The sequence below is a fragment of the Canis aureus genome, chromosome 2 (genome assembly GCF_053574225.1).
Source record: "Canis aureus isolate CA01 chromosome 2, VMU_Caureus_v.1.0, whole genome shotgun sequence".
NCBI lineage: Eukaryota > Metazoa > Chordata > Mammalia > Carnivora > Canidae > Canis > Canis aureus.
This window is the reverse complement of record NC_135612.1, coordinates 18,280,357-18,300,874: the sequence shown is the minus strand read 5'-3', so window position 1 is coordinate 18,300,874 and position 20,518 is coordinate 18,280,357. Positions and strand designations below refer to the sequence as shown.

Below are 20,518 nucleotides of genomic sequence, written 5' to 3'. Positions count from 1 at the left end.
ACTTCCTAGGGGTTCACTTTGCCTCATTTATTTTTTTTTAACCAGGACAGTGTGCCATTTGTTGGGTTCTGCTTTCAAGGGTTGTCTTCTAAAGTAAAGTTTTTAGGAAAGCACTTCAAACAGAGACATGAGAACCAAACTTGGTCAGCCACAGAACAATGTAGATGTTGAAGAGTCAAACCTCTGCCACAGCACTTGGTATGAAGTGTTTATGACACCATGAACAAGTCATAATAGATTCAGTAACTCTACTTTACAGATAGAAGTTGAATTGTGATGACATTTTTCAAGGTAAAAATAAAACATTGAGGCCTATGTGAGTTCCTTTGTCAGTATCCATGTCGGTCTAAGCAACTTTCAGCCAGACTTTGGCAGTGAATCCATAATTCAGACGAAAACAATTGTTTAAAGCCAGTGTACAGAAAATGAGTAGCCAACATGACTACTATTTTTAGTGCAGAAATATATTCAAGATCAAAGCCATTAGCATTTGCCTGTTTTATTTAATCATATGCCTTTTACCTGGAAGATACAGGTCTTCTGGCATACAGATGAGTGTACAGGGAATGATTCAGGCTTTGTGCTGTCCAAATTAAATTCTAAAAGCCAGGATATTCATCATTCTGACATCTCTTTGCAGATGCAGAATGTGTATTGAAATATCTCTTGAAATGTGTCTTGTTTACTTGAGGAATACATTTACCAGATCATGTTAATCAGAACTAATACCTAAGTAAGGTCTTTAATAATGTATCTCTTTTTAAGTTTAAAATTGAGGCACTATTTTTCCCAGTTGCAAGAATGGCTGTTTGTCCTGATTACCTATATTTTGGATTTTGAGGTTTCCTTCTAAATAGTTTTACTCTTTCATTGAGTTTCCTTCAGAATCCATTATTTTTAGTTATACTGTAATCTAGGTTTATAGATATTAAAAATGAAGAAGTCACAAAAAGACATCTGAAAGGAGTTACTCCCTACTATTAAGATTTCTTGTAATTAAAAGTATTTTAGTATTATAAGTTGTGGGAGGTGTGTTCTTTATACCTCAAAAGCACAGTTTTAGATATTGAGATATTTATATATTTAATAGTCCTCCATTTTGACATTCTTTGTGAAGGCCTTTATGTAAAGAACAAGAGGATTTTATGACCGATGGGTAAAAAATTCTAGTTATATCTCTGAAACCATTTTCCATGGATTTTCAGTGTTCCCAAAATAAATAATGTGAGTTTACCTTGGACCTCACTGATCTAAATAAACCCAGTAATCATAGATACAGTTGTACAGTAGAACTTCCAAATGGAAAGTTGTCATTTTCAAAAGAATTAATGGCTCTTGGGGAAATGTATAACTTAAAAATGACAAAACTGTCTTTCACTCAAAAAACAAGATTGTGGAAACGACAGAGCCCTAGGAATCTTCAAATTCGCTTTTCCATGATGCCACCTTTTATGCGGCGCTCAATGAGACCTTGGTCTATTAGAGCCAACCAGATGGAAAAGCAAACATGCTCTTCTCAGATTTATTCTATCACAACCTCTGTTAAAGTTTCCTGAGCACCTCAGGATGCACATGTTCCGTGGAACTGACTGACTTCGTGAAGCAGTGGGTTAGATGTAAGCGGGTAGCCTCCACTCAAACAAAGCTTCAATCTGGCAAACCAAAAATTTGCTTTTGCCCACGTTTCCATACAAAGAGTTAGTATAAAGTGATGACGTAACACATTCCAAATTTAGAAATGTTTATATTGAAGCTGTCTGAGTTACCTCGTCGCCTCTTCTCTCTTCCAGGTGTTTGATCCCAAACATCTATGCAGCTCTGTTCACCGCGGCCCTGGTTCCTTCAATGTGCCTGGTAGTGGTGTTCGTGGTATTTATCCATGCCTACCAGGTGAAGCCACAGTGGAAAGCATATGATGATGTCTTCAGAGGAAGAACAAACGCTGCAGGTTTGGAAGGAACCCTACTTATACTTTGGAGATGGGAACTTTTTAGTGGTGGGAAAATGTCACGGAATGATTGTAACCAAGCAAAAAGAAGAAAGGAAGGAAAGGAAATGGAAAGGGCAAGGGAAAGGGAAAGGAAAAGGGAAAAAAAGAAGTTAGACTCAGCTTCCAGCTCTGAGGCCATAAATTAAACTATGGCTCTCTAGTTTCTCCTGCTTCTTGACATTTCCTGAAATGTCCCTTTCTTCAGGGCTCCATAGGTTTTATTGCTGGTTCCAGTTTTGTCCTTAAGATATTAATGTTCAAGTAAATGCCTCACAGCCTTGGGAGCTGCTTCCCCAGGCTTTCTTCAAGTCAGGCAATAACAACCTGTGTTCAGCCTGTGAAATCTATTCATTTCTTTCAGCTTCTGAAACTTCATCACAGACAACCCTCGCTAACGCCCTTGAGTGCTGTAGTTTGCATGTGGAGTTCTGATTTGTGCTGACAGATGTTTAAAAACATATGTGATCAGACAGCTTCATAACTGGCTACACATGTCTGGTTACTTAAGAGTGCAAGTCTTTCCAGCTCAAATTGGCTTTCACTGCAGCTCATTTTTTCCCTTTGAATCATCCTTAACACAGGTTTTTATGGTCTGATTCTTTTTTGTTGTTGTTAGATTAGAGTCTCTTAGGAATTTTCTTAACTAGGAACAGTAACCACACACCTACACAGAGAAAATTCCCCCTAAAATGGTGAGTGGTGGGGATGTTGGAGAGAATCTTGTGAGCCGGGGCTGGGGAGCCCTCTTGGGCCAATGAGGAAGTCTCCTCTTTTCTAAGTTTTTATAGATCTAAAGCCAAATGAGTGAGAGGAATTTTCACATTTTAACTGCTTTCGAAAAGTTTAAGCAAGATACCATCTATGAAGTCCCTTGAAGAGTGTCTACTACATTATTAGCTGCTCAATAGATACTGTCACAGGATAAGAAAATGAGACCCTCTAATGTATAAAGAACCTTCCAGTTTTTGAAATGGATCAGGAACACTTGAAAAGATTTTCCTCATGATGTAAAGAGAAGGGACTTTTTGATATTAGTTTGTGGGGTAGTTTGTAGGAGAGCTGGATCTAGCCAGCTCTTCTTTCTTCTTTCCATTTAAATATGCAATCATTATGTGGGCAGAAATATTATTTAAGGTTATAATCAATCTTAAATTATTCAGTAAAAGAAGCAATATTCAATGTAGAAATCCTACTTTTTCATGGGACATAGAATTTATCCAAAAGCTGTGCTTTTATTCAATTTGGGACTCATTTTATTAAAATACATATGCTTTTTGAACGGAAGGTTTGTTTCTTTCCCCAAATGATAAGATTTCATTTGTTTTCCATATAATATAAAAGTGCCAGTGTTTTCATGTTTTCAATAGTGATAACATAAGGTCCTAGCCTAATGAGTTCATTCTTTTTCATAGCTAAATCACCTTTTGGATATGATCCATCATGGATATAGTAGATAATAATACTCCAATTATCTGAGAATAATAGCCCTCAAGCATTAAACATAATGCTAAAAGCTTCAGCACTTGTTTCTCAACTAGGGAGACCTCTTGCCATGAAATATTAATAGAAGCATTGTTCTGTTGTAGCTTTTCAAGCAAAAAAAAATTATTTCTAATTCCTCCATCCCCATAACATTCAGTCTAATAGTCAATATTTCACACTTGGACTCATATTATTTTGCTGATTGGTCACTAGTCTATAGTCTTTCTTCTCCATCTCATTTTCTCAGATATCTGTATTTCAAAAATGTAAAGTGGATTCTCTCATTCAGCATTACAGCCTTTCAGGTTTGCACTCATTGCCTGAGAAAAGTCCGGTCTCTTTGGATACAATACAGGAGTCCCCACAGCCTACTCCTGCGCCATCTGTTCATCCCCAAGTTAGTTACTATCAATCCTGCATTCTGACCATGCCATGTGTTTACTCTTTCCTAAAATTACCTGATCCTATCATCTTTGGTTATGTAAGGAGACCTCTACTTTGAACTCTTCATCATTAGTTGATAAAAGCCATGTGTTAAGTAATGTGGGGAAATGTGGATGAGAGAGAGGTGGAAGGGGCTTATTATCCTTCCGTAATCTTCATTCACTCCCCACAGCTGTCCAGAATAAACCCATAATCTAAGTAAAAATGGTATGCTGGTATGCTGGATAAGCACAATTTAATTCCTCTAAACCCCCCTTTCCAACAAGGTACTACGCAGTCTTTTATAGCAATTCTGGAAGTTCCCAACATGCTACCTCTTCTCTGAAACCTTTGCAATTGCCTCTTCATAGAACCACACCAAAGAAGAATTGCTCATTTCCTCATCTATGCCTTTAAAGCATTTTGTCCCTACAGCCATTATAGCACTTATCTTAGAATAAAAGGGTGACTTCCTTTGGTGTGTGTGGTTGATTTCCTTAATAAATTATGAATTCTTGGAGTGCAGGGACCATTTATTATTCATCTCTGTATCACCATGGCCTTTTAGAGTGCTCAGTGGAGAGGAGTATAGTTAATATGTGTTAATTTTAATTAACTATTGTTAATAGTTGATATAGCAAATGAATAAATTAATAATCATAAATGCAGGGATGCCTGGGTGGCACAGTGGTTGAGCGTCTGCGTTTGGCTCAGGTCATGATCATGGGGTCCTGGGATCGAGTCCCGCATCAGGCTCCTTGCATGCAGCCTGCTTCTCCTTCTGCCTATGTGTCTGCCTCTCTGTGTCTTTCATGAATAAATAAATAAAATATTTTTTTAAAAAATCATAAGTGCAACACAAAATCGTTTAGGTTTGGATCCTTAAGCTAACTATAGCATTAAAAAGAAGAGGAATGTTATATCATCAAAAGTAAAAATTAAAGGATTTATCTCCTTGATCTGTTTTGTAGGTATTCCTTTGAACATTACTATCATTGGGGCTATAATTTTTTTCTGGACTTCTATGATTCCCAAAATTACGTGTTCAGCATTGACTGCTGGCCTAATCTTTTATATTTTATTTGCAATCTGCTATATCACACTACATTCGAATATGCTCCACTTCAAATTCAGATTTTCTAGAAGGAAAATCTACCTACCAAGAAGCATTTGATACTCTTTTTGAATCTTTGTGCTAAAATTCCATTGCACTGACCTGAAAAGTGTCCAGTTGGGATGGCACTGTAAATCCATGTGTTGCCCTCTGCCCTGCTCCATAAAAGCCTTTACACAGGAGTTAAAGACAGGCTATAATAAGAGAAAATATTTGTTAAAGCGAACATCTCTGTGGATCAGAAATAGAGCAGACACCCAAAGTAGTAAACTGGACTGAAACCATGGCCCCAGTGTTTTCTTCGTCCTTAAGCTGGTGGATACAGGAGTAGCTCAGCTGCTGTGGGATGAATTAGGACCTAAAAGATTTCACCCAAGGCAGGTAGACTGGAGCAATAGCACCTGCATGAAAGGAGCCTGAAAAACATCTGCCGCAGTAGCCTTGGCTTTGACTTACAGGAAATCGGGATTCCAAGGGGAAGGCAAAGCATCTCATCCGGTATCCGGGTCAGGTTTGCAGACTGAGTAGCTGTCATATCCACATGTCACCATAGGGACAGGAGGCCCAAGACATCAAACTAGTTCTCTTTGAACAGGAGAGCTGAGTGGAAACACCCCATAAAGCCACTAGACAGAAAAAAGTAGGCAGACAATGAAAACAAGCAAAGAGACAGATGCTTTCTACTCAAGATTACTTGTGGTTTAAAAGTTTCAAACATTGGAGGAAAACCAACAGCCCTCAAAATCAGCAATCAAAAAGATGAATTTAAACCAGAAAATATTTTAAATATAGAATGAACTGTAAATAACTTTATAAGTATGTTAGGACACCTATCAGATATAGAACAGGAGTCATCAGACTGTGGCCTCTTGGGCACTCAACGTATTTTCCCCATTTCATTCTTCTTTAACAGCTTCATTGAGATAAAATTTACTTGGCAAAGTTCATCTGTTCAAATTGTGCAGGTCAGTGGTCTTTAGTATATTTATATAGTTGTTTGACAATCATCATATTCTAATTTTTCAACATTTTCATCACCTCAAAAAGAAACTCCATACCCATTAGCAGGCAGTCCCCATTCTGTACTTCCCTAGGCCCTAGGTAACTATTAATCAACTTTCTATTTCTATAGATATGTCTATTCTGGACTTTTCCTTTAATCGGATCATAGATTATGCAGTCTTTTGTGTCTGGCTTCCTTCATTTAGCATAATGTTTTCAAAGTTCATGTATATTATAGCGTGTATCAGCACTTCGTTGTTGTTTTTTTTTAATTGACAAATATTCCACTGTATGGATACATTACATTTTGCTGGTCTGTTCATCAGTTGATGGTCATTTGGGTCTTTTTTCACCTTTTTGGATATTATAAGGAACACTGCTATGGACATTCATATGCAAGTTTTTGTATTTTCATTTCTCTTCAGTATATACTTAGAAGTGGAATTACTGGGTCACATGGCAGTTCTATGTTTAATATTTTGAGGAACTGCCAAACTGTTTTCCGAAGTAGCAGCAGTGACCTGTTTTTGTAAGTAAATTTTTCTTGGAACTGAGCCAAACGTATTTGTTTACATATATTCAATGGCTGCTCTCACAGTGCAGAGTTAAGTATATGTTGTTGTAACTGGGACTGTGGTCTGCAAAACCTAATATATTTAATATCTGGCCATTTACAGAAAAAGGTTAACCGACTCCAATGTAAGGAAATATTTATCCACCAAAAACGTTTAAACATAAAAAACAAAAATAGATATAAACAATATAAAAACAGGCACATATAAAAATCAAATAATTTCAGAAACCTTGGTAATGAAAAACATACCCTTTGAAATTTTGAAAGATCTTAATATTAGGGCAGCCCTGGGGGCTCAGCAGTTTAGCGCTGCCTTCAGCCCAGGGCCTGATCCTAGAGACCCCGGATGGAGTCACACGTCGGGCTCCCTGCATGGAGCCTGCTTCTCCCTCTGCCTGTGTCTCTGCCTCTCTCTCTCTCTCTCTCTCTGTGTCTCTCATGAATGAATAAATAAAATCTTTAAAAAAAACAAAGATCTTAATATTTGAGATAAGCCCTAAATGAGAAGCTGTGACGAGGAATGAATTAGAATCTGATGCTAGAATTGAGAAATTTACCAAGGTAACATACAGAAAAGAGAAAATATGAAAACTAAGGAAGTATGAGAAGAGACAGCCAAAAGAAAAGAATATAGGGAATGGAGAAAAAGATTTGAAGAAGTAATGGTTGAGAATTTTTCAGAATTGAAAGAAAATGGACAGAGTTACACATGAAATAAATATCTAGGGATCCCTGGGTGGCGCAGCGGTTTGGCGCCTGCCTTTGGCCCAGGGCGCGATCCTGGAGACTCGGGATCGAATCCCACATCGGGCTCCCGGTGCATGGAGCCTGCTTCTCCCTCTGCCTGTGTCTCTGCCTCTCTCTCTCTCTCTGTGACTATCATAAGTAAATAAATAAAAATTAAAAAAAAAAAAAGAAATAAATATCTACATTGTACAAGAGGAGTGGGGAGAGAATGCTGAAAAGGCCAGTATATTAGCAAAATATTAAGCACATTTTGAAAGTTCTCATGTCTGTATTTTTGAAAAACTGGAGAATGAGCACCTTTTCTTCACTTCTAATATTCTGTATTGTTGTAAGTGGCACCAACCCAGCTTCGGAGTTCAGATGCCACCATCCAAGCACACACCACTAAGCTCTCTGCAAACCTAAGCTTCAGAGGCAACATGTAGTCTCTTCTTCGCTTTCCTCTGAGAAACCTGCACTTTTCACACCCCATGTACACTTAGTACCTGAGAGGGAAGTTCTAATTAGTCTCAAGTATATCCCACTTAGTCCTGCAGTTCCTTTTTTTCCTAAGGCAGCTTAGATGGTTTATAATTTAGTTATATTTTGCCCTGCATTTTTTTAACTGGATGAGCATTTTTAGATAGATAGTATCATGAGAAATAGATACATAATGAATCAAGAACTGAAAGTAAATCTCCTTTTCTTATAAAAAGCACAGTTTTCTAGTCTTACAAATTATGCTTAAATTTTGAGTATTTGGGGTCATACACTACCAAGGGTTTTTTGTTGTTGTTGTTGTTTATAAATCACTTTTAACAATGAGAAGGAAGGGTCAGTTTGTAGTTTCCTTATAGCCAAGATGGGTTTTGTGTTTAGGTAACTGGAATGATTATGATTATTTACTTACCTTTGAGTTTTAGGTTTGGTAAACAGATGTGATTAGTTAATTCCAGCATCAGACCTCTTTGAATAACTGAAAAGCTTGCATCAATCATTTCGTTAGGCCTGGAATCTTCCATATCTCTACAGAACTTTTCTCCAAACTAATCACTCTTATGCAGGTTAGATGTGTCTGACAACAGGAGCAATTTTGTATCAACACTGCTGCATTTGGTTATGACCAGTCCCTTTGCCCTCTGTATTTTGAGTGACTTTTTTTACTCCTGCCAGACTTTAATTTCAGAGTTCAGATAAACAATGAAATCTAAGGGGAAGAAGAGACAGAAAAGGTGCTGCCAGTAAATAAAATACACTCTTGTGCTAAAGTCTCCCAAAGATGGCCACTGTCAACCCCTTCCTTTTCCGAGTGTGGTCTGGGGCAGTGATTACAGCCTGGCATTCTATGGCCCTGTCGCTGCCAGACTGCTGTGAACCACATTTTCGAAGGTCAGTGGCTCCTAATGAGATTCACTGGCCTCCTCCTCCCTTCAGTGGGGTGAGTGTGCAGTGAGAATGAGTCAGGAAAAAGGTATGTTCCCTGAACTAGATTTCAGTGTCTGAAACAGCATTTTAAACAAAGCCTATAATTTTAGGGTTTGGTTTTGATCTCTGGCAATGATAAGCTTTTCTCTCCTTTTAGGCTCATTAGAATTTACTGGTTCTTTCTGAATCATCATCCAATTCCTATGTGAGGAATGATTCATGGATCGGGGAAGGAAAATTAATTTGAATAAAAAGAGGAAGTAGGTGATTACAAATCTCTTTCTTATGAAATCCCACACATATGTTTCAGTATGTTGTATAAAAACATAAAGGTGGCTTGGTCCAGCTACCTATGGATAAGCATAAATCTGAGGTGTGTGGAATCTCTGATACTATAATGACCACTTCTCTACTTGGGAGCATATTCGAGGATAGATGCTTATTTTTTTCTGAGGCTCCATTTCCTCATATTTAGAGTGATCACTATATGTGGGACACCTGGGTGGCTCAGGGGTTGAGCATTTGCCTTCGGCTCAGGGCATGATCCTAGGATCCGGTTTCAAGTCCCACATCGGGCTCTTTGCAAGGAGCCTGCTTCCCCCTCTGCCTGTGTCTCTGTCTCTGTGTGTGTGTGTGTGTATCTCATGAACAAATAAATAAAATATTTAAAATAAATAAACATTGCATCGAAATTATGAAAAATCATTAGAAACTTGTTATAATTAATATATGATGTGTCGTCCCTTATACCCTAAAGTTGAGTGGCTTTTCTCTCTGGACATTTTGAAAATTTCAAAAAGAATTTCAAGAAACTCAGTGAAATCCAAAGGAAAAAGAAGAAAGGAGGGACACCCAGGTGGCTCCGCAGTTGAGCATCTCCCTTTGGCTCAGGGTGTGATCCCGGGGTCCCACGTCGAGTCCCACGTCGGGTCCCACGTCGGGCTCCCTGCATGGAGCCTGCTTCTCCCTCCACCTGTGTCTCTGCCTCTCTCCCTTGTGTGTCTTTAATGAATAAATAAATAAAATCTAAAAAAAAAAAAAACACACAAAACAAAACAAAAAATAAATAAATAAAATCTAAAAAAATAAAAAAGAAGAAGAAAAGGAAAGAGCTCCTGGCAAATGCGGTACAGTCTGTGTTGTATTCTCTAGAGATGGCCGCCGTCCGTTATTCCCCTCCCTTTGCATGTGTGCCACTCCTTACATAAAGCAGTGGAGTCTTTTTTCCCCTCCCTTGAAATCTGGATTGGCTCTGGACTTGCTCAGACTAGTATAACATGATTGGAGTGAAGCTGTCCCATAATGGGCCTAGCTTTTAAGAGGACTAGCACTTTCAGCATCCTTTCTCTTGGAAGTCAGCCACCAGAAGTCCAATTACTCTGAGACCACCATGGTGTTAGGAACCCCAAGCTAGTAGTGTGGAGTGGCCATGTGAATAGACATGCTTGGCAAGTTGTTTCAGGAATCCCAGCTCTGATTCCAGACATGTGACTGAAGAAGCCTTCTTGTAGGTTCCAGCCTGAGTAGCCACCACACAGAACAGAAAAAGTGCCCAGTCCAGACTGTAGGACTGTGAGAAATCATAAATGATCTTAAGCCACTAGGTTCTATAGTGCTTTATTACGTAGCAATCAATAGCCGAAACACTCTGGTTCTAGGAGCATTATTATTCTCACATCAAAATGTCAAGTATGTGATTGTCACTTCAAATTTTATTGCTTGCATAAATAGACATGGTTTATAAATAAAAATGGAAAAAAATATATTTTTTTTTCCCAAAGCAAAGTTGATGCTTCCACTAAAGCAAAGTAAAAGTAATCTTACCTAGTAACAGAATGTGCTTGAATAGGATCCAGAATGACCAATATAACAGGTTTCACATGTCCTTGGCAATAAGCTGCTTGTTTGCAGTCTACTCCCAGTTCCATTGCTGAAAAGAAAATAAAAAAACAATGCCTGGGGACCTAAGGAAAATCCCAGAGCTTCTCACTAGACAATGAACAATCTCTTCCACTTGAACTTGAAAAAGCTTTGTGAGCACAGTTCAGTCTTCCCACATTTTGCCAGTAGTGGTAGAGAAAATTCAGAACATTTAAAGAAACCTTATAGATGCTCATCCTCTGCTTAGATTTTTATCTAGGATATCAGTCTTCAAAGACTTGAATTAGAAATCTTTGAACCTGAAAGATGATGTGTAATCACTGAATGTTTGTTTTCTGCAGGATTTGATAATATTTTTTAAAAACTTTTAGAACAATAACATCAGGAATCAGTTTCCCAAGGCTTAGGACATCCAAATAAAAAGTAAGAAATAAAATAATAGAGTTGAGGGGGTGCCTGGGTGGCTCAGTCAGTTAAGCATCTGCCTTCGGCTTAGGTCATGATCCTGGGGTCCTGGGATCTAGCCCTGCATTGGGCTCCCTGCTTGGTGGGGAGCCTGTTTCTCCCTCTTCCTCTGCCGCTCTCCCTGCTTGTGTTTGTGCGTGCTCTCTCTCTCTATCAAATAAATATTTAAAATAAAATAATAGAGTTGAGAGAAAACTTAAATTTCTGTTTCAACTTCTGATTTACACATATAACCAAAGAAAAAAATAGGACTGATAATTTGTAGAAGAGCTGGGTCTTGCTAGAACTCAAGTTTGCTGAATATCTTTACCTCAGTGAACTGCCTTTTACCTATTCTCATTGGATACTGATGAGGGCAAGGGTAGTGCTCTACTGAGGCTGTTTCAATATGCAACTGTTAAATTCAATTTACATTTGTTTTCTAGGTGGGCAGAGAGCAATGAGCATGCATGAGATAAGGTTGAAAGAAAGAGTAAAGAGCTGACCTACATATAAGTAGCAGGTGTGAATTATGCCCTAGTGGTCATAGTCATTATCCTCAGCACCACTGACAATTAAGGCTCACCGTATGCTAGCCACTGTGCTAAGCATTTTGTATATATATTATCTCAATTTTTACAAGAATCTGCTGAGGCAGATATTATTATTCCTGCAATCAGACAAGAAAATCAGGGAAATGAGAGGCTTAGAAAAGTGTCCAAGTTTTAAAGCTGTTAAATTTGAACAGTTGGGATTAGAGCCACTGGTGACTCTCATGCTCTCCAGAGCTGCCATTACTGCTAGCACTGGTACTTCACCCCTTCTCATTTTGTTATCAAAAGTTTTATTGAGGGCCGTGTGACTAGTTCAGTCAGTAGAGCTTGATCTCAGGGTTGTAAATTTAAGCCCCATGCCCAGTTTAGACATTACCTAAAAATAGTCTTTAAAAAAAAAAAAAAAAGTTCCATTGAGGGGCATCTGGCTGGCTCAGTTGGTAGAGAATGTGACTCTTGATCTTATAGTCATAGGTTCAAGCCACAAGTTGGATGTAGAGATGACTTTAGAAAAAAGTTCCGTGGCACCTGGGTGGCTCAGTCAGTTAAGCATCTGCCTTAGGCTCAGGTCATGATCTCAGAGTGCCGAGACCAGACCACATCTATCAACCCCATATCGTGTTCCCTGCTCAACAGGGAGTCTGCTTCTCCCTCTGCCCCTCACCCCACTCATGCTCTCTCTCTCTCTGATTCTCTATATATATCAAATAAAGTCTTTTTAAAATGAATAAAGTTTCATTGAGAAAAATAACATGTAATTATTAAACCTAGAAAACACTAGTTCCATAAAAGTAACTATTAGACTCCATTTCCCAGAAGGAATTTGAAGTGACCTGGTCTGGTAAATTATTCCTTCAATTTCAAATTTCCAAGAAAGACTGCCCCCTCTCTGTATAGTACTAAACACACCTAGTTTTCCTCACTATTCTCATATAGTGCAGACATAATGATAATAATTAACTTTATAGAGCTGTTTGAAAGATTCAATGTTAATTCATATAAAGTGTTTAGTACACTCTCTAAACCATACTAAGCACTCAGTATGTGCTAGTATTTTTATTAGCATAACAACTCTTTCATGTGTAACTAATATGGAATACAGTCAGATATGTAGCTCCTTTGTCCTGTTTATTTCCTAAATATCTCTCAAATATGCCTTCCTTTTTTTTCTTCATGATTATGCCCGGTATATCAGTCAGCTTGGGCTGCCATAACAAAATACCTTAGGCTGGGTAGCTTAAACAATGGAAATTTATTCCTCACAGTTCTAGAGTCACATCTGGGGGCTGGTTACTTCAGCTCCTGACACAGCCCTCTTCCTATCTTGTATGGTCATCTTCTTGCTGTGTCCTCACATGGAAGAGAAATAGTTCTCTCCTGTCTCTTTTATAAGTGCACTAATCCCATCACAAGGGTTCCACCCTCATGACTTAATAACTCTGTAAGTCCCCATCTGCAAAACCATTACACTGAGGGTTAGGGCTTCCACATACAACTTTTGGAGGAACACAATTCAGTCCGTAATGCCTGGGCTATATTCCCCATCAACTTATACCTAGACAGTTGAGACTGATATTCTCAATTCTTGTCTGTCTCCACTCCACACTGAACTATCTAAAAAGTGAAACCTGATCACATCATTAAAATCATTCAGTAGTAATAACTGTAGGATAAAAGGAAAATGTCACTCTTACCTGCATAAACTCTCTGTGTACTCCAGCCTAAAAGTGCTGTGATCTCTGGTAAATCTGGACTTAAACAACGGGGCTGAATTCACCCTCACTTGCTGAGTTCATCAGTTATGGTGGTCAGAGAGGAGAGAGAATGGAATTGAAGTTAATTTCCATCTAGATACACATTGTAAATAGGCTTCAGTTGGGTGTTAGCAGAAGATATGGCCAGCGTGGCATACATATGGTCAGTGTCTAAGAGCATCACAGTGGCATTCTTGCTTAGGTATGTTGCATACTCTTTGACCTTCAATGCAGTTGGCATCTTCTACTAACATATGCATACCATTGCCATTCCTCAATTTGACCCAATTGTTTATAATTTTTGTACATAGGCTGCATTTTTATAGATTTCTTTGACAGTTTCTCTGCAAATTAATAAGAAGTTTAAATTTTAATTTTCCTGGCATACTCCATTCTCTTAAAGGACTTCCTCCCACCCCCACCCTTCTTTATCCTGGAAAAATTACCAATGAGGCATTTCTTCCTTCCCCTTTGAAAACTACATAAAACAGTTATTCATGTTTAATGCTTTGATCTCAGGGTATATTCATTTATTTTTTAAATCAATAGATGACTGAAGTCTTCTATTCAGCTGTTGGCTGATGAAAATAAAATTTCTGATTTTTTTGTATCACTCTCAAATTTGTAGTCAGACCATTGCCAAAGAATGTATATAAAACTCTACTAGAGAGTAGAAAAATCATTTTTCAAGGCTGTTTTATCTTGGGATATTTATGGCATCAAAAACATTATGCTCTAGGAGCCACCTCATTTGATGTCATTTTGGTGATCCCGTAATACACCATGACTCTCTGTAGTCAGCCAAATCCTAAATTCTTTGGTGTAAATGCCATTCTCAATTTGCAACTTTTTCATGTATTATTTATTGCCATTTTCATCATTTAGAGGGAGTTCCAGCTTATGACTCCATGCCTACACAGTTCTTTAACATATATATACTTACAAAATAATTGCTTGATCACACATTAATCAGCTGGTACAATGTTAAAGATAGGATCCAGAAATAAAAGAAAACGGAGTTGCTAGAATTAGGGAAATAGGAAATGGGGATGGGTAATCTACAGAATTAGCAATTGCACCATAAATTTCTTTTAAAAATGTATAATTGGCATAATGTCTGTGATCATAATGCCATACTTAATAGTTTACATATTATAAACTATTTACATATTATAAACCATAGTGGCCCGAGGAGCAGGGAGCAGCTCCCACTCACCTGTGACCTGTCGCTGTGTGAGCACCTACACTTTATACACTGGGGTACTGGTGAGAGTCGGATAGTTCGGGCTCTGTGAGCCAGATCAGGAGCACGAGTGCCTGCAACTGCCTGTGGACGCAGACTAGCACCAGGCAACGGTGGAACCCTGGGGCGCCACAGTTCCGCCCACAATGGGGCCCCGTGTCATCACTGTGGTCGGCGGGGTCCAGTCAGCCCCTAGCCCTTCACCCTGAAGGCCAAGGGTGTGAGGGGAGTTCCTGTCACCACGCTGGATGGGAAGGTATGCAGGCACCTCCCACGTCCTTAGTTCCCACCCTCAGGCCCTCCAGGCCACCCACCCTTCTCAGGAGACTGGTGTCCCAGCTGTCCTCCCATCTCCAAGGGTTCACAGCATGGATTTTGCACTTAAGAACATTCGAGGGGCTCCTGGGTGGTTCAGTCGGTTAAACGTTGACTCGATTTTGGCTCAGGTCAGAATTTCGAGGTTGTGGTGTGGAGCCTCACATGGGGCCTGAGCCCAGAAAAAAAAAAAAAAAAAAAAAAAAGAAGTTTTTTGGGGGGAAAAACTTCAGGAAGTTGAAAATGACATCTTTATAAGTTGTTTCCTTTCAGAAGAAAAGTACATTATCACCATATCAAAAGTGAAGTTTGAGTTTCATTGGGCCAGAAGGCAATAACAAACTTGGTCTGATCCTTTCACAAAAGTGCTCTTTCAGTTACCTTATCATAAGTGAAATGACCTGCCTCATAAAAAAAATCACTTTCCTTACAACCAGTTCCAAGAGGCCACTCCTTCCAATTAATAGGATGTCAAAAATATCTGTGCTTCCTTCCATAAAGTTACTATGTCCCTGGGTAACAATTTTTCCTATTTTTAAATCTATGCTTCTTGCTTATACCGCCCTTTTCTTATTCATCTTCCTGTGGCTACCATTTCTCATGCTAGCCCTCCTTCCTGGATCACAATTTCCCTCTCCACATCTCTCTCTGAACACAACCTCTCTCTGCCTGTCTCTCCCAGTTTCTTATTTCCACTTGTTCTTCATTCTCACTGTGACCTCCCTTCCCTTGACCCTGTGATGGGATAGTCCAAGAATATTCTCACTAGCTCTTTTGATTTCTTCACTGACTTGGCTCCCTCCTTAAGAAATTTGCCAATCACCAGTCCAGTCTATGCCACACACTTCTTTCCTGTTTATTAACTAATTGGTGCTGCTCTGTAATGGATACTAGTTTATTCTAACCGAGCCACCTCTGCTTCTCAAAAATCCTTCGGATTATCTCTCATTGATTCTTAAGTAATCTTTGAAACAGATTTCACTGTGCTTAACTTTGGTGCTTATTACATGCTAGTCTCACTCTCTCTTCAAAGTATGAAAACAACGTGATGTTATCTCACTCAGCTGTCCTTATTTTTATCTGATCATTTATCTGTGTTGTGTCCCTTCTTTGCCACTTTCCTGCCATTTTTAAGTAAGGCAGTAAATAACTCATTTTCTCTGAAGGCAACCCTCCCCATTGTGCCCTTCATCTGTTTTCCCTTTTCTTGGAACTTGCTTCATTAAATTTTCCACAGTTCAGTCTCTCTATCTCTCTCTCTCTCTCTCTCTCCCTCTACCCCCCCTTCTCCCCCCCCCCCCCACATCTTTCCTCTTCATCTAAAAACAAGCATCACTTTTCACTGTCTGGAAAGAGCTTACTCATAATGCCATATCAAGTTACTTCCCTGCCTTTCTCCTTTACCAACCAACTTCTTTTTTGGGGGGAGGGTGTAGGTAGGGAGGGGCAGAGAATCTCAAGCAGGCTCCTGGAAGCCCAGTGTGCAGCAGACACAGGGCTCGATCCCATGACCCTGAGATCATGACCAGAGCCAAAATCAAGAGTCGAACACTTACCCGACTGAGCCATCCAGGCGCCCCACCCACCAGCTTCTTGAAGAGTACTTCCTGTACCCTTCACCTTCTGTTCACTGCTAAGCCTCAACAGGATCTTGCTTCTTCTCTTTCATTCATTGCCTATAACCCTGGACACCAGATCTACTGACTTCTCTCCTAATGTCCTTATCCTTATACTCTTCTGCACAGATCAGTACTGGTAACTGCTCTTCACTGAATAGTCCCATCTCCCTTGGTTTTTATGATACTTTTTTTTCCCCTGCTAAATCCCAGACCATGCTTCATTCTTCTTGTGACTCAAAACTCTGGAGTATATATCTTTTCCAGGGATTGCCTTGGCCTTTTTTATTATCATAGTGGTAATTTTCAAATCTCTGGGCTCGAGCCCAACTTCTCTTCCTAACTTCTTCCCTGTCCTCTCCCTGAGAGTAATATCTTCTCCTCAAGTACATTTTCATCATCTTTGCTCTTCCGCCTGCCCCTACTCTTCTGATGTCTCTATTATTCTTTCTCCTCCTTCCTTTTCTTGCTCCTTTTAATCTCCTGATTTTCCTAACCTGAAGCCAATGTAACTTAACTCCACAGTCATAGATTTTTAGGTCAGTAATTGTCAGATCTGACTGATCCTCAAAATCAGACTTTCAGAAAGGTACCTGATGGCTCCATCAGTAGAGCATGTGACTCTTGAGCTTGGGGTTGTGAGTTCGAGCCCCACATTGGATGTAGGTCTACTTAAAAAAAGAAATCAGACTTTGAAAATTATGGTTTAATGAGAGGCCCCTGGGTGGCTCAGTTAGTTAAGCTTGTCCAACTCTTGATTTTGGCTCAAGTCATGATCTAGGATCATGAGATGGAGTCCCATGTCTGCCTCTGAGCTCAGTGGGGAGTCTGCTTGAGATTCTCTCTCTCCTTCTGCCAATCCCCACCCTCAGATGCATACATCTTTTTTTTTTTTTTTTTTTTAATTTATGATAGTCACACACAGAGGGCGGGGGGCGGGGGCGGGGCAGAGACACAGGCAGAGGGAGAAGCAGACTCCATGCACTGGGAGCCCGACGTGGGACTCGATCCCAGGTCTCCAGGATTGCGCCCTGGGCCAAAGACAGGCGCCAAACCGCTGCGCCACCCAGGGATCCCGCATGCATCTTTTTTTTTTAAGTTATGGTTTAATGAGTCTCCCTATAGACTTAGAATTAGAATCTTCAGTGATCAAGTCCTAATATCTGTATAATTTCAAGTTTCTCATTGTTTTCTGATTTGGGGGTGTGACTATAGAGTCTCTGTAACATTTTGTGTGCATCCCATTCTTTCCTTTGTAGGGGCTCTCATCTGCCCTTCCCTTGCCCAAGGCTCTCCTTATTTCCCACTTTGACCACAGCTGGAGTTGCCTAACCAGTGCCCTGGCTGCAGCATTCTCTTTGCCAAATGATTTACTTTCCTATGAGATGATGCTTGGTTTTGATAAGGCCACACCTCTTTCTCAGAAATTTTAAATGGCTTGCCTTTCCTATAAAATGATTTTGTATTGCTGTACCTAGCCCACAAGATGCCTTCCTGACCTAGTGCTACAAACGCTCTTTTCATTAAGCACCTTCATTGACCTTTAATTCCAATCAAAAGGACTAATTTACACTAATTTACGCCTATGCCTTTTTTGCCTCTTTTGCCGATACCAACTACCTTAATGTCAATATGTACATGCTCAGATAGAGCTCAGCTTCAAGTCTCAGCTGAAATTCCTTCTCCTCTCACAGGACTTGGTGATACTACCAAGGCGGGTAACTGTCTCTTTCCCTGGGTTTCTATTTAACTTTGTCTCTCTCTTCTAATACTTATCTTCTGCCTTTTATTATAGGGTGTGTGTGTGTGTGTGTGTAGTATTTGAAAGAATATCCATATGTGATTCATCCTCTTATCTGTCACATTTTACCTAATACATTTTGATACTTGCTAAAACATAATTCTTGAAAAACAAGCAATAGCCAAAATTTACATAAAACTATTGAGTGTTCTGCATTTCAACCATTATATCCTTACTGGTTACAGAGAACCTTATTTGGGAGATACTAATATTACTCTCATTTTACAGATGAGGAACTTGTGTCCCAAAGCAGTGAAGTGACTTACCAAGGTCGCACAGCTAGTAAATGGCCTGCAAGTAATCAGACTCCAGAGTCCATGCTCGTACCTGCAATTCTATTTTTCTTAGGAATAAATCCCAGTCAACCTCAGTCAACCTCAGTGCATGCCTTTAAAAAAAAAAAAAATGTAATTTACCAGGGGCCCATATTCAAAACAGATCTTTTTCTTTTCATTGAATTTGACAGAAGCAAATTATAAAATTTATTATCAATAACCTTCAGGAAAGCAAATGATGTGATTCATAATTAGGATGCACCAACCTCCAGAAAGAAGTCGAAATTGGATTGTAGGGAAGGGCAATCGCTGAAGAGCAACTTAAAGCCCTATTGTACAGTTCTGTAAAGATAGTGTAAGTCAGTGTGGTCATAAATTAATAAGTGATAGAAATGAACAATTTTTGATCCTTATACTCATTTAATTATACAGTTTCTAAGAAGTGTGGTGGTTTCTCTCTCCATCAGTTTCCCCCTTAATGTCAGTGTATTTGCAAATAAACACTCAATCTGTGGTTATATTAAAGCTGCTTTACCAACCTGGAAAAAAAATTGTTTTTTACAAATGTGTTTCACAAACAGTCTAACAAGATAAACTCCACCTGGTTTAAAAAAATAATAACAAATGAATAGAAACAAAAAATGTAGCAGGATCTGTCTAGTCTATTAAAGATGGAATCAAAATAATTTTTAAATAAAGATGGACTCAAATAGTAAAAATGGCTCCTTTTGGGAGCTTGGGAAGCACAGTAACCCAAAAAACGATATGGCTGCTCATTAGTCTTATCTACTAATGCCAAAACTGTGGTACCTAGAGTTAAATAAATTCCAATGCTCTCGTTTGTTTTCTTTCCCTGAGGAAGATAAATTTAATTTTTTTAACTTTTTTATTTGTATGTAACACAAGGTTACAGTAGTTTCAGGTATAGTAATTAATAGTAATTCAGCAACTCTACACATTATGCTGTGCTTACCACAAGCACAGCTCCCATCTGTCACCCCACAGCACTGTTACAGTATCATTGACTATATTCTCTGTGCTGTACCTTTAATTCCCATGACTTACTCATCTCGTAAATTGAAAGCCTGTACCTCCCACTTCTCTTCACCCGTATATATCCACATCTTCTTTATCCGATGCTCTCCCCCTTGGAAAAAGAAGTGGAAACATACAGCTTTAAGCCAAGGACAAAATTAAGTGGTAGCATCTATCTTACAGTTGCTACTAATATCAGACACCTGTAAATCAGTCTAACCATTAACAATTTAAATTCCAAATGAAAGACGAGAAAAAGAAAAAAAGCTGGAATTAAGGTCTCACAAATTTTAAGGTCTGTCTGCATATGACATTGACAACCAAATATGCAAAGATTTTAATGGTATACCAGTGGGTACGATTCACTTTGATCAAATTATTTTGATCACTAGTACATAAATATTGTCAGTATAGATATTACTGGTTTTTTGGACAGCCTCCTTCTTTGTAAATGATACACATGGCATTCAATCTGGTGATTGCCCTTCTTTCTTAACACAATGGTCCCTCTTTTTTTCTCTGTAAGGGCTTGGTCCAAGGTTGTAATGAACAATAAGATATTAGTTTACTTCCATACGGATAAAACTCCCAGCCACACCTGTGGGTACTGTGCCAATGAACAATGATAAGCCTGTGTATAACACACACATCATACCACTTTATGTTCTGTTATTATTGTGCATTCCTGAAAACAGCCCTATATGTGGTTTTGGTGTTAGTTTTCTCAGTTTACAGATATAGCTATATAAACAGAGAGTAAGTAATATCCCTAATGCTTTTGTGAAATATATTACATTATTTCTAAAACCAGACAATGCCCTGATAATCTTACAGCTATAGGGAGAAAAGACGCAATTAAGCACA

At 39.0% G+C, this 20,518-nt stretch overlaps 2 protein-coding genes across 16 annotated transcripts in view; one reads left to right on the top strand and one right to left on the bottom strand.

Annotated features, from left to right (window-relative positions):
- Window positions 1-14,882, bottom strand: part of LOC144293846 (uncharacterized) — a 131,741-nt gene extending 116,859 nt beyond the window's left edge. For 3 of the 15 annotated variants that reach the window (XR_013361245.1, XR_013361244.1, XM_077865061.1), the window contains exons 1-6: window positions 14,586-14,795; window positions 13,310-13,401; window positions 10,561-10,666; window positions 8,222-8,518; window positions 5,466-5,635; window positions 5,112-5,203 (exon numbers count right to left, since the gene is read on the bottom strand). Coding sequence is in view for 10 of the 15 variants with exons in the window: in XM_077865061.1 (XP_077721187.1) it covers window positions 5,112-5,203; window positions 5,466-5,504 (131 nt within the window). In the remaining 5 variants the exon portion in view is untranslated. Of the gene's footprint in view, window positions 1-1,766; window positions 1,987-5,111; window positions 5,204-5,465; window positions 5,636-8,221; window positions 8,519-10,560; window positions 10,667-13,309; window positions 13,714-14,585 lie in introns of all 15 variants that reach the window. The other 12 variants (XM_077865058.1, XM_077865059.1, XM_077865067.1 and 9 more) reach the window with 10 other exon arrangements.
- Window positions 1-20,518, top strand: part of ADGRV1 (adhesion G protein-coupled receptor V1) — a 521,868-nt gene that overhangs the window by 426,699 nt on the left and 74,651 nt on the right. The window contains exon 86 of the mRNA XM_077865031.1: window positions 1,791-1,948. Coding sequence (XP_077721157.1) covers window positions 1,791-1,948 — 158 coding nt within the window. The remainder of the gene's footprint in view (window positions 1-1,790; window positions 1,949-20,518) is intronic.